Here is a 14,180-nt window from a genome sequence, read left to right as displayed (position 1 = left end):
ATTTAAATTTTAAGGTAGGCTGGGCATGGTGGTGCATGCCTGTAATCCTAATTACTCAGTAGGCTGAAGCAGGAGAATCGCTTGTACTTGAGAGACAGAGGTTACAGTGAGCTGAGATTGTGCATTGCACTCCATCCTGGGCAACAAGAGCAAAACTCTATCTCAAGAAGAAGAAAAAAACCTTAAGATAGTACAAAAGGATCTTAAGGATAAATCTGACAAAGGGTCTGTAAGATCTTTACACTGAAAACCTCACAACAATGTTGAGAGAAAAAAAGGAATACCTAAATCAATGGGCAGATACACTACGTTTATATATCTGAAGGCTTAATGTTATTAACAGGTTCATTTTTTTTCAAACTTATCCCTTGGTGATATTTCTTAAGCTTGAGACCCTGAGACAAATTGTTTAACTAAAATTCATCACTAAGCTGTGGGGAAGATTTCTTGACATGATTCTTTTTTTTTTTTTTTTTTTTTTTTTTTTGAGACAGGGTCTCACTTTGTTGCCCAGGCTGGAGTGCAGTGGTGAGATTTCACTCCAATTTCTGCCATCCTGGCTCAAGTGATCTCCCTACCTCAGCCTCCTCAGTACCTGGGACTACAGGTGCATGCCACCACACCTGGTTAATTTTTGTATGTTTTGTAGAGAGGGTTTCACCATGTTGCTCAAGCTGGTCTCAAACCTCCTGGGCTCAAGCAATCTACCCACTTTGGCCTCCCAAAGTGCTGGGATTACAACAGGTGTGAGCCACCATGCTCAGGTTCTACATGCTTTTGGTTTTTGTTTTATTTTAATCTATTGAGCTCTCTCTCTACTCATCAAGAAGAGTCTATTATATTTAATTGAGAACTGTTTTCTCAGTTGGTTTCCTCATCAGCCAACGTAATTGTAGATCAGCGTATGTCTCCCATCTATATCTTCCTGAAAAGGGCTTAATTTTTCTAGTTGTCCATCTTGATGTTCAGCTTCCATTTTTCTAACCTTGGTTTATGTCATCTCCCTTCTTCTAGTTAACTCCTCTTTGGTTCTATCCTCTATGAATTGCCTTGCTTACAACAGCAAGAACAATATGTGCTATCTTATTTGATTTAGATCCATAATATTAATGTGGTGTGACCTGGTGTTCATATTCTCTCCACAAAGTTGAGTACCATTTGTATTTATTTCTGGCTTTAGTTTGCTTTTTTAAACTCTATATGGTCATAACAGATATGAATGTTTATGGAGAATCTCTGACACAGAATTAGCATTAGGCTTTTTAAAGTTCTCATTAGAAATGATTTGGATTTAGATAATTATTGGTTCTTTGTCTAGGGATCATCGTGGAAGCTAAGTGAAGATCTTTAACCAGGATGATCAAACTACTCTGTAACATAATTCATTGTTGACAAATACTCCCAAATGAGACAAATGGAAGCTTTTAAAATTTATGTTTTTAATTTACACATGCTTATATTATAATGCTTAATAGAGTGGTTTAGGTCCTTTTTTCATTGTGCCTTGGTAGGTTTTTTGTTTGTTTGTTTTTTGGTTTTTTTTTTTTTTTTTGACTATCTAGAAACTGATATTAACCTTCATTCTTTAATTTTTGATGCAATGGTCCCAACTTTTATGTTCATAGAGAACCTGGCATTATAAAGAATTAAGTCAACAGAAATGCAGTAAAAGACTTTTAGCCCCCAAAAATTCAGTGTCCTCTTTTCTGAAGGTTTTCCGAAATTCCTTTTTTACTGACTTCAGAGAGCATTTCATCCTCACAGGAGATTTGACAGACGGTTCTAGTCATCTGTTCCTGCTTCACTAACTGTGGATTGCACATTCTCTGCCACTGATTTAATAAGGAAAAGTAGGAATGAATGATCCCCAAAGCATTGTTTATGTTAGAGAAAATCACATAAACTGGAACCCCAGAGGAGGATTCTTGAGAACATTTCAACATTAATTCTGAAATCGTTGGATTGGCTTTCATAACCGTTAATGAAGATAAAGTTTAAATATAGTCATTCATGGTATGGCGTCAATAAAAAGGTCGTGGAAGATTAACATCTAATTGATACTCGGAGAGTTTATATTCACCAGATTTATATTCATGAAACAAGTGCTACAAATTCCATAGAGCCTTCCACACAGGGATCTGTTTATTGCCCTTCTCAATTTAATATGCATTTTGACATAAATAAAATACAGATTAAATAACTTTTGCAAATAGTGTGTTCCCTTTGTATAACTTCCATCATTACCATACTGTTTAACTTCATATTGATTACTTCAATTCTTTTGAAAGAACTAAAAACTAAAGCTTGCCTGATGCCTAGGACTTGTTAGCGTGTTGTATACATCAAAGTTGCATATATATATATATATATCTCTTCTTAACAAATTTCAGCCTGAATTTTTCTTTTTCTAAGATAGTATGTTATGGCACAGTCTGGATTTTTCATTTCATTATTTTGCTTCAGGAGAAAACCTGCTATAGATTTATTCCACTTTGGATTTTTTAAATTTCATCTAAAAAATTTGTAAAAATAAAATTGAAAACAATTATTTGTCATGCCATTCCAAGGAAAAGAGAATTGATGTGTTTCCAAGAAGGACATAAATGGCTTACAGTTATTTTTACCTTAACCCTTTTATTTTCACTTTAAGGATAAGAATAGTCTTTGGTCGAAGGTATAAAAGCTTATTATAGAACTTGGTTGCTTATTTTCATGCAAAATAGATATTTTCATACCAGCATAAAAATTACAGTTGTGGAGAATAGTCTTATCTAAAGTGACATAAAATGGATATTGACAGTCCCCCCACCACGGAAAAAGAAAAAAATCTTACCTCTAATTTTAATGAATATGCAAATTTTTTCTTGTGACTGAAATTAGGTTCCCTGATCATATAGGGAAAGTATAAATTTTCCCCTCTGTGATGAAGCTGTGGTTTTGTGGCTGTGGCAGGTAGACTCAGCCATAGCATCTGGCAGTGCTTGGAAAGGACTGCTGAACAGTAACTATTCTGAAGTAGAATTTTGTAAGAGGTTTTCTAAAATTTTAATGGCCCATATTCAAGAGGACTTCTTATAACAGGTACATGTGTCCCAATTTGGGGGGATTCCTTATCTTCTAATAATTTTTGGTAGTTTAGCAGGAAGCCATGTTTTTCTTTTTCTCAAAGAAATGATTCTACGAGGTATTACTTAGGTTTCGCTGTGACCATGGTGAACACCTAGTAATTTTAGAATATATTTCAGCCAAAATTATGAGCGTGAAATTTTAAAGGGGTCTAAAGCCACAGAAACCAACTTTCTCTTGTGTGAGTTGTTGCATGGATATTGGGGTGCCCTTAGAATAAATCACTAGGTAGCCTGGAGATTCGGCAGGAACAGAGTGAGCCACAGTTACTCAAGAACTAGTCCCATGAGGGTTTTGCTGCTGGCCCCACCACACACTGGGTATCACTGCTTGAGCCACTGCCCCAGTTGGCACTGGACACTCCACTGCTCCTCTAGACTAGGGCTACACTGTGCTCCCACTACTGTTGCTGTCAGTTGAGTTCTCCTTTAGCCTCTTCCTGGGTATGTAGATAAAAATCTAGAGCACATGTGTCTAATTGGCCATACTATGTCTCAGACCTGGTACCTTTAGAGGCTGTAGTCTGGGAATATCCAGATGTGGTCTTTTCAGCCTTTAATTTGAGTTAAGCTCTCTCTCCACAAAAGCTCATAGGGTAGAGAATTCTCCAAATATAGGGAAGTGGTTCAGATCCTAGGCAGACTGAAAATGTCAGATGTATAGTGTAAGCAATTGTTCGTGGGATGGACCATGAGATGGATCTGATGCTACTTCCTAAAGAAATTCTAGGGGTTCTAGGGGTGTTCCCGTGGTCCACTCAGAGTTGCAGGTCACAGCTGAGGCATTCTCCTGTTCATAGAAATGGACATTTAAGCCCTTGGTTTTTGTTTGGATTTTGTGTTTTATTTTCTTTGCCATTCCTGATGATGAACTGGCCCTGGAAAACATTCTGTTAGTTGAGTAGAATTCTGCCTTGATACAGTGAATGCAAACATTCCCTGCTGTGTGGAGTTGAAATAGGAACAGGCATTTTCTATATTTTGGTGGCATATGGTGCTAAGATTTTATCATACTTTCTTATAAAGAGCCAGGAAACTTTGCCTGCTTAAAAATGTGTGTTTATAAACAATAGACTTACAATGAATATTCCCATCTGTTAGGTGAACATAATTTGTGTAGGAATTCCCATAATAGGTGGAGGACTTTGCAACTTTTTTTCATATTTTCTCCCTTGTGAGACATTAGACTAAAGAGATGGTACAAAACAGCATATGCTTAATATTCAATTTTGTCTCTGTTTCTCCTTGGTATTTGAAAGCAGTTCTATTTTTGTGCATTAGTACATAGAAATACTATAGAAATTCATAAGAATTTAAGACCTATTTAGCTACTGAAGAACAGGAAAAAGTAGAATGAACAGTCATATAAATATGGTTATGTGGCAGTGATAAAACTGTCTTTGTAGTGTTTCAAATATATACTGCAATAACTTGTGTTATTTCTTTCTAAAAACTTTTGTTGACTTTGTTTTAAGCTTATCAAAACTCCCCTCTACTGTAATCACAACATATAGTAATCAAAACTGCACATAGTCCTGGTCTGGATTTGTAATTTAAATAAATGGCATCAGCTCATTGTGTTCAATTTGACGTTTTTGTAATCGTATTCACTAATTAATTTTGTTTTAGATGAACCATTCCACATACAAGAATAAAAATTTTAAGATGAAAATTCAGCAATATTTTTTCTTTATAAAAGATTTTATTAATCCTTCCCTAGGTGCTCAAGACGATTATCAGAGTAGAAAACAAACTTTGATTAATATTTGCTTAATCTTGAATTGCTTGTGTTGTCCAAATGTTTTAATCACTTAAAATTATGCCTATCAGTTCCTTTTTCAGGTTGTCTAATTGTACATACTTGAATAAAAACATGAGCGGTGAGTTGAATATAAGTGATTCAGGGTGTGCTTGGGAACTGAGCAAATACAGCATGGTGTACACTTTGTCTTTTACTTGATTTTGGAAAGGTTTCTCTGATTATAGCTTGTAAAAGGAAATACTTTTAAATTATAGACAAGTATTACTGGAGTATCTTTTTTGGGGGGTAAAGAATACATCACTCTGTTTTATTCTCCCTTTTGGAAATTAGTCTATTTGAGCTTTTCTTTGTTTCCTTTTTCTTTTTTTTTTTCTTTTTTTTTTGAGATAGGCTCTGGCTCTTTCGGGCAGGCTGGAGTGCAGTGGCACCATTTTGGCTCACTGTAACCTCAACCTCTCAGGCTCAGGCTATCTTCCCACCTCAGCCTTCCAAGTAGCTGGGATTACAGGCTCACGCCACCACACCTGGCTAATTTTTGTACTTTTTGTTGAGAAAGGGTTCTGTCATGTTGCCCAGGCTGGTTTCTTTTCCGTCTTATGATAGACAACTTCCCATATGTGAAAAGTATCCAAGCCTCAAGTCTTATTCTTTTGTTTTTTGTTCAAATATGATGTAACTTATTCAACTGCAACCTGTATACATTTGTTTTTGTTTTTTAATATGATAAACATAGAAAGAGCTGTATACATCTAGTGTGTACAACTTGATGAGTTGTGAGATAATTACACAACCCATGAAACCTTCACCACCATATATGGCATAAATCTCTCCATCACCTCCAAAAGTTTCCTCCTGCCGTCTTTATTATTGTTTTTGTGGGATAAAAACACATAAGACTTACTCTCTTAGCATACTTTAAAATATATAATACAGTATTCTTCCTGTAGACACTATGCTGTGCAGTAGCTCTGTAGGACTTACTCATCTCCTATAGCTGAAACTTTCTGCTCTTGGACTCCTTCCCATTTTCCCTCCCCTGTACCTGCTAGTAGCCACCATTTTACTCTCCACTTCTATGAACTTGACTATTTTAGATTCTTCTCATAAGTGGTATCAGGTAGGAATTGTCCTTCTGTGTCTGGTTTGCTTCACTTAGATGAACCTGAGGATCTTATGCGATGTAGCAAATGCCAGGATTTCTTTCTTTTTAAGGCTGAATAATATTCCTTTGTGTGTATACACCACATTTTCTTTCTCCATTTCTCAGCAGACACCTGAGTTGTTTCTATGTCTTGGCTGTTGTGGATAATGCTGCAGTGTGCATGGAGTGCAGACATCTGAGATCCTTATTTCAGTTCCTTTGAAAATATACCCAGATGTGGGATTTGCTGGTCATATGGTCATCGTATGTGTAATTTTTAAAGAAACCTCTATATTATTTTCTGTAGTGGATACACCAATTTACATTCCCATGTTCCTTTTTCTCCACATTGTCAGCAACATTTATTTTTCATGTTTTTGTTAGTAGCCATCCTAACAGGGGTAAGATGATATCTCATTTGGGTTTGCATTTCCCTGATGACTAGGGACATTGAACACATTTTCATACATCTCTTGACCATGTGTATGGCTTTGGAGAAATGTCTATCTAGTGTCTTTGCCCATATTAAAAGTATTTCTTTTTAGCTATTTTTTCCTCATGTAGTGTATGTGTGCATGTGTGTGTGTGCGTGTGTGTGTGTTTTGAAACAGGATCTTGCTCTGTCCCCTGGCTGGAGTGCAGTGGTGTGATCTCAGCTCACTGCAACCTCTGCCTCCCAGGTTCAAGTGATTTCCTGTCTCAGCGCCCCCAAGTACCTGGGATTACAGGCATACACTACCACACCGGCTAATTTTTGTATTTTTAGTACAGACTGGGTTTCACCATGTTGACTAGGCTGGTCTTGAGTGCCTGGCCTCAACTGATCTGCCTGCCTTGGCCTCCCAAAGTGCTGGGATTATAGGCATGAGTCACCACACCTGGCCCCTCATGTATTTTGGATATTAACTCTTTCTTAGCTATGTAGTTCGCTCACACCTTACTCTGAATTTTTTTGTGAACCTGGCCAAGCTCAATTACTGTACCATCTTGGGCAGCTTAGATGTAGCCTCAGGAGTTGTAAAACTCATTTCAAGTGGTTGTTGGTTACATATCTTCACTTGCTCATGGATTTTAAAACATCCTAAGTAAAAAAACTAAGCAATAAACCTAAAGCAAGGCTTTTATAGAAGCTATATCTTTTATTTATTTTTTTCCTTTGAAAATATACTAAAAAATACAGGCAGGCATGGAATTGAAGGATGATTTCTTCTAGTCACAGAAGTGGAAAATACATGAAATAACTTTATCATCTGAAAAATAGTTTTTAAAGTTAACGTTAGGGCATACATGGAGAAGTAAGAAAAGGAAGCGAATATGCTGTGCTGAGATGTGTTCACATTAACGACTGGAGAGAAGCATCCTGAACTCTGTATCTCATCCCAAAAGTGTTGTTTCCCCTTTCATGTAGAGAGATGCCAGATATCGTGTTAAGACTATTGCCAGTTTTAGGAATAATCTTTGGAAATTTCTATCGAGAGAGAATTATAAATGACTTTTTATTGAGAGGGCTAGTTTAAATGTAATGACTTTTAGTTATTTAACCTTTCTCATTCCACCAGTTGCCATTACAACTGGTGGAATGAGAAAGGTTAAATAACTAAAAGTCTCCTGTGTGCATGGCACCATGTAAGATACCACAGTTACAATGATGAATAAGATAGAGCAGATCCTAGCTTTGGGTGATATTTACAGCCTTCTTGGGGAGACAGGTATCAGTGTGATAATCTCAGAAATAGATGGTAATTCTAGTTAGTGCCTTGGTTAGGGAAGGATTGCACAGATATTAGGTTACCAAAAATAAAGTATTTGTTGAGCATATACTAGATGAGATGCCGGTAATGTTTGATAAAATAGCATCTGATGGTTAGCTATGACTGTTAACACTGGATATAAGCACTAATACTTCTTTTTGTATTCAACAGGTATATTATTCCATCTCTGCAGAAGCTCGATGCTGGGTTTTACCGCTGTGTGGTGCGAAACAGAATGGGAGCACTCCTGCAAAGAAAATCAGAAGTTCATGTCGCATGTATGTGTACAGTAGGGAGATGTCCAAATGTTAAAGAACAAAGTGTCACTGGGGAGTGAATCAGAATCACTTTTTGCCATTTTAGGAACTGAGATTTTTATCTTTGGTTCTATTTCTAGTAGAGTAATTGCTAAACTCAGTGAGAGATAAGTAAGCAGCCAGTGTGGCTGGCCAGGTGAGGGGCTGATGAGGCAAAGGCCACTTTTCTTCATTTGAAAAGATTCAGGACCCTACAAGGCCCTGAGGGGGATGAAAAAGTGAATAGGATGCCTTCTGTTTTATGAATCAGCTGCTCTTAGCTTGTACTATGTTTGGATTCTAAATATTTTTAAAGTAAAAAGTTAAGTCCATTTAGGCAAAGTTCATCCATTCATTGTCAGTTCTTTCCAACGATGATTCGTTTAGAAATCTTTTTGCTGCAGCACAAAAAAATACATGGATAGTAAGCATCCCAGATGGTATTCATGTTACGGGGATTTATTAATTCTTTATTCAGCAGATTCATTTTGGAGAATGAAACTTTTAAACATAAATGAAGGAGAAAGAATACAGGAAGCTTACATTTTTCTGTAGTCTTGAGGAGAAACAGGAGAGTGAACTTGGCCTATGCAAAGTATTTAGTCCTTTTTCTAATTCAAAATCTATGAAGAATAAAAATGGACTGCCTACTTTACATATTTATGTATATAAAATACAGAATATAATTATTATATATCAAAAATATAGGTGATATATGTAATATGTATATAAATAAATATATATTTGAGACAGGGTCTTTCTCTGTTTCCCAGGCTGTAGTGCAGTGGCACAAACATAGCTCACTGCAAGCTTGAACTGGGCTCAAGTGATCCTCCCTCCTCAGACTCCTGAGTAGTGGGAATCATAGCTGTGTGCCACCTTGCCTGGCTAATCTGGCTAATTTATTTTGGTTTTGGTAGGGGAGGGATCTCACTGTGTTGCCCAGGTTGGTCTCTAATGCCTGGCCTCAAGGGATCTTCCTGCTCCAGCCTCCCAAAGTGCTGGGATTACGGAGTGAGCCTTGCTTGTTTTATTATATCTTGATTGTACTACCAAAATTTCTCTTTGTTTAAAAGGAAGCAAAAAATCTTATATGGTGTTAAATTACATTTTATATTATTATAAACTTTAGAGAACAAAAGAGCTCCTGAGTTGGGCTGTGTACTATGTGGCAATGACAGTATTTTCTCATTTGTCATTTTAACCCCAATTACAGCTTGTAGCTTTCCATGTGACTAGATGAAATAAAATAATATCTAGTTATTCTACTATTCTGCCATAAGCCTAGTGATTGGGTGAAGTAGTGATGCTATATATGTTTGACTGCTTTTTTAAATCACTAGGAAGGCTTAAGTTTTTCTAAATTGAGATGCCAAGAATTTTGCAGAATAATTGAGAACTTTTATTCAATTGAATAATTGAAAATGTAATTGGTAGTGTGAAGATCCATACCTAAATGATATTTGAAGAAGAGCTTCAAAATTATAACATTAAATTCTATATTATAAAATTAAATTTTGCTTAATTATATTTTTGTTTCTACTCTATATCTCTAGCTTTTGTTTTAGTTTTGTTTTGTTTGAGACAGTCTCACTCTGTTGCCCAGGCTGGAGTACAATGGTGCGATCTTAACTCACCAAAACTTCTGCCTCCCGAGTTCAAGCTATTCTCCTGCCTCAGCCTCCTGAGTAGCTGGGATTATAGGCACTTACAACCACGCCCAGCTAATTTTTATATTTTTAGTAGAAACAGGGTTTCATCATGTTGGCCAGGCTGTTCTCAAACTCCCGACCTCAGACTCCTGACCTCAAACTCCTGACCATGGCCAGGCTGGTTTCAAACTCCTGACCAACATGGCCTCCCAAAGTACTGGGATTACAGGTATGAGCCACTGTGCTCTGCCTTTAGATTTTTTTTAATCTTTCTTTTCTCCTTTGCTTTGATAACAAATTTCATTTTCTTTTAAAATAAGTATGAATATTTTTCTAATCTGATTTGTTGATTTGTTTCATCTTTTCCCTCAAATATTAGATACTGTCACATAGGAGATTTCTTTTGAATCAAGAAGACATTGATAGTAGAGCTTTTCTGTGGAATATTTCAAACTTATTTAAATATAAATACAAACACACTATTTTGCCATATCTATTTGTATATATATTTGTATCTGACCATAATACGAATTGTTTTCAAAAATTTCAAATGTTGACAGTTTTAAAATTAGCCATTTACACCTACATTCTAATAGCTGTGTTTTTTCCTATGACTCCATTTTTGAAATGTTTTTACCAGTAGAACAAATACCGGACAAAAGCTGGTTTCCTCAAATTAAGTCAACTAAATGGGAGTGGGAGAATGCTGTATAGACTTGTCAGTGGTTAGGAAATAGTGCTCCCAAAAGATCTGTGAGGGAGACAGTGACCTCAAAAATGAAGGAAACAAGCTGAAGAGAGCGAGGGCTGGTGCTGGCTGAAACTAGTTTGAAAGATTTAGGAGCTAAATGTCTGGAACTATCTTATGATGGTTTCTGAGAAACCTGTTTCATGTGGCTCTAGGATGGCTTCAGCATTTCGTTTCAATGTCACAGACAGTTGCAGACATTCCCTTGTGTTGTTAGATAGGGCAAAGACTCATGTGGCTTTGCCGACGCCATGTGCAGCATGGGCACTTGGGAGGCTCATGCCTTGTCTGGTGCTACACTCACAAACCAGATCTGTGTTCATCAGTGCTTCGTTGCAGTCTCACTTGTCCTGTTGTTAGATGACTTTACTACAACACGTACCCATTTCTATCTGTGACCTCTTCCCTCCCCAAAAAATGTTTTCTAGAACTTGTGAAAGCACTTATTTTTTCTCTGCAGATATGGGAAATTTCATGGATACGGACCAGAGGAAAACAGTTTCTCAAGGACATGCAGCAATTCTAAACCTGCTACCCATCACCAGCTACCCCAGACCTCAAGTGACTTGGTTTAGAGAAGGGCACAAGATTATTCCAAGCAACAGAATGTAAGTTGCTCCAAACATTAAAGCTTCAGATAAAATTTTCATGTCACTTATTGGCACCATTTACACATTAAGTGTACCAATTAAGGTTACCGATGATTTGAAAAGAGCAAACTAGTCTAGGAGGCCTATCCTAATCTTTAATAAATATCTGTTTTAGGACTGGCTTGACTATTCGTAAGCAGTTTAAGCAAATAGCTTTGTAATGTTACTCTTCAGTATGTTGCGTGCCCTAAAACTAAAGCACCCTTACCTAACTTCACAGTCCATTTTTTCTTTTATGAATGCACTTTTAAGATGTCATTGTCATCCCTGAGTTGTGTTTGCCTCCTAGTACTAATTTAATGAGTGCTGGTATTTACTTATAGAGCTGTGGGTTTTTTTTCCCCTCCTTTTATTAAGCCGTGTTTGATACTACTTTCTTTGACGATAAAACAGTAATTACTGCTTATTTCTCTTTATCCTTTTATCCTACCATGACAGTTTTATTTCTCTTCATCTAATTAGTGGTTCACTCATCTATTGCCGAATAGTTGCTTTGTGATTAGTTAAGCATTATTTCAAGGTGTTCTTGCCTATCTCACATTCAAGATATTTATCTAACGCCAGGTTTCCTTCACTTGGAGCTTTAAGTGATTAAAAAGAACACTTGGTATGTATTTCATAACTGGACATTTTGTAACCTAATTTAAAGACAATATTCCAAACATAAAGGTTTCAAGGATGAACATTTCCAGAAGAATCATGAAATGCCGTAAGCTTGGGCCAGAAGTCAGATATTTATGCTGTCAGGTGGTTGCACTCAGATAAAAATTCATCAGGAGAAAACACTCTTGTTTTGCTTTTTTCAAAAAGAATATTTGCGAGATAGTTTGCCAAATAAATTTTAAGTGTAATTATGAAAGTCACTGTGGGTAGCTACTTGCTCTCTCCCTCGCCTGAGCATCTGTGGAATCCCTTTCCTAAGCCTTGTGATTCTGGTCTCCCACCCCTACCCCTGCATCTGTGGAATGCCTTCCCTAAGCCCCATGTCTCCAGTGTTCTACCTCTGGATTGGAATCCTGCTGGAATCTAAACTTTTTTTTTTGAGACAGAGTGGCTCTGTCACCCAGGCTGTAGTGCAATGGTATAATCTCAGCTTGCTGCAACCTCTGCCTCCCAGGTTCAAGCAATTCTCCTGCCTTAGCCTTCCAAGTAGCTGGGCCTACAGGAGCATGCCACTGTGCCTGGCTAATTTTTGTGTTTTTAGTAGAGAGGGGGTTTCACGATGTTGGGCAGGCCGGTCTCGAACTCCTGACCTCAAATGATCCACCAGCCTCAGCCTCCCAAAGTGGTGGGATTACAGGCATGAGCCACCACTTAAACTTATTTCACAGATGTTTCTATTTTGGTTATTGGAAACAAAAATTTGTATATACATATGCATGCCACATATTTTAAAATTCTAGTAAAAGTATCAATTGCCTTAGAAAATGGGTTTCGCTGTATTTTTTTATTTATATATTACAAGTTACTTAGGTATCCACCTTTATATTGATTCCAGTCATAAAAGATGCCTCTTGAGTTTGGGTGAAACAAAGTTGAAGGATTGATTTTTCATTCTTAGTAGACTGTTAAGGCTTAAAAAGGCAGGTAAGGGCTGGGCATGGTGGCTTGTTCCTGTAATCCCGGCACTTTCGGAGACTGATTGCTTGAGTTTAAAGTGATCCTGGAGTTTGAAAACAGCTGGGCAACATAGTGAAATCTTATCTCTACTAAAACTTAAAAAAAAAATTAGCTGGGTGTGGTGGCACACACCTGTATATCCAGCTATTTGCTACCCCTGAGGCTGAGGTGGGAAGATCGCTTGAGGTCAGGAGTTGGAGGTTGCAGTGAGTTATGATGGTGCCACTGTACTCCAGCCTTGGTGACAGAACAAGACCCTGTCTCAAAAAACAAGGTCAGGCAAGATGCATTCTTGTATCTTGAAAAGAGCAAACTAGTCTAGGAGTCCTATCCAGCTCTCTCATGGGGGAGAATTGGTACCAGGGATGAGGAAGCAGATGGAATTAGGGTTTATTCTCAAACATTGGAGCTTTTAATTAATGTCAGTTGCAGCAAAATTCATAGTGGAAGAGCTCTTTTAACTTAGTAGCAAATAAGTCTATTTTAATGCATCTGTTAACCTGTGTTCTAGCTATATTTATGAGACAACACTTATTCATGAGTGTGACAGGGTATAGAATGAAATAACTCTTAATTTCATAAATTTTTTAAACTTGCAAATGCATGCTAAAGCTGGTTTAATTCCTGGTGAGCTAATAAACTAGAGACGCTAGTAGGGCTTTAACTTAGTGTAATATCAAACAAATGGTCTGCTTACAAGCATGAAGCTGTTGATAAATCTCTAATCTCAGGGAAATAATTCAGTATGCCATTTTTTAAAGAGATGAGATGAGGCTGATTATGGATATTTACACTTTTGCAAGGCCCTTTAGTTTCATATTTTCCACCTCATCATCACCCCACATTTATTAAGTACCTGCTGTGCAAGATTACATAAATCATTATGGGTGTGTTTTTCTCCACAAGTTTATACATCATTCAAAGAGATATAGCTTTCCTATCCCAAGTTCACTGATTTGATCTTTACAAATTATATGAATGTATTAAATAATCACATGTACCCTGAAACTATGTACATCCATTATGCATCAATAAAAAGTTTAAATTTTTTAAAATTAAAAAATCTAAATATGAAAAAAAACCCAGATATATCATTTTTCATGTCTAGGAAAGTACAGCTTTTGACTGAAGATGGGAGGGCATTCCTGCATTTCTCTCACCCACATGATTGCTAGCACAAGTCAGATGGTGTCAGATTTGTTATATACCCACAGAGATGCCATTTAAAAATTACAGCATTTGACTCAAGGTGCTTCACACATACTGAAATGCAAGTCAAGCTTCTGCACCTATTTATTTTTTTCTGAGATGGAGTCTGGCTCTGTCGCCCATGCTGGAGTGCAGTGGTTTGACCTTGGTTTACTGCAATCTCAGCCTCCTGGGGTCAAGCAGTTCTCCTGCCTCAGCCTCCTGAGTAGCTGGAATTACAGGCACA

General features: G+C 37.1%; 1 protein-coding gene across 1 annotated transcript in view; it reads left to right on the top strand.

Moving 5' to 3' along the window:
- The window catches only part of SDK1 (sidekick cell adhesion molecule 1), a 1,001,700-nt gene that overhangs the window by 367,918 nt on the left and 619,602 nt on the right, over window positions 1-14,180 (top strand). Inside the window, exons 3-4 of the mRNA XM_035283177.3 lie at window positions 7,951-8,057; window positions 10,936-11,083. Coding sequence (XP_035139068.2) covers window positions 7,951-8,057; window positions 10,936-11,083 — 255 coding nt within the window. The remainder of the gene's footprint in view (window positions 1-7,950; window positions 8,058-10,935; window positions 11,084-14,180) is intronic.

The sequence above is a fragment of the Callithrix jacchus genome, chromosome 2, assembly GCF_049354715.1.
Source record: "Callithrix jacchus isolate 240 chromosome 2, calJac240_pri, whole genome shotgun sequence".
NCBI classification, from domain to species: Eukaryota; Metazoa; Chordata; class Mammalia; order Primates; family Cebidae; genus Callithrix; species Callithrix jacchus.
This window is presented reverse-complemented; position numbering and strand designations above follow the sequence as displayed.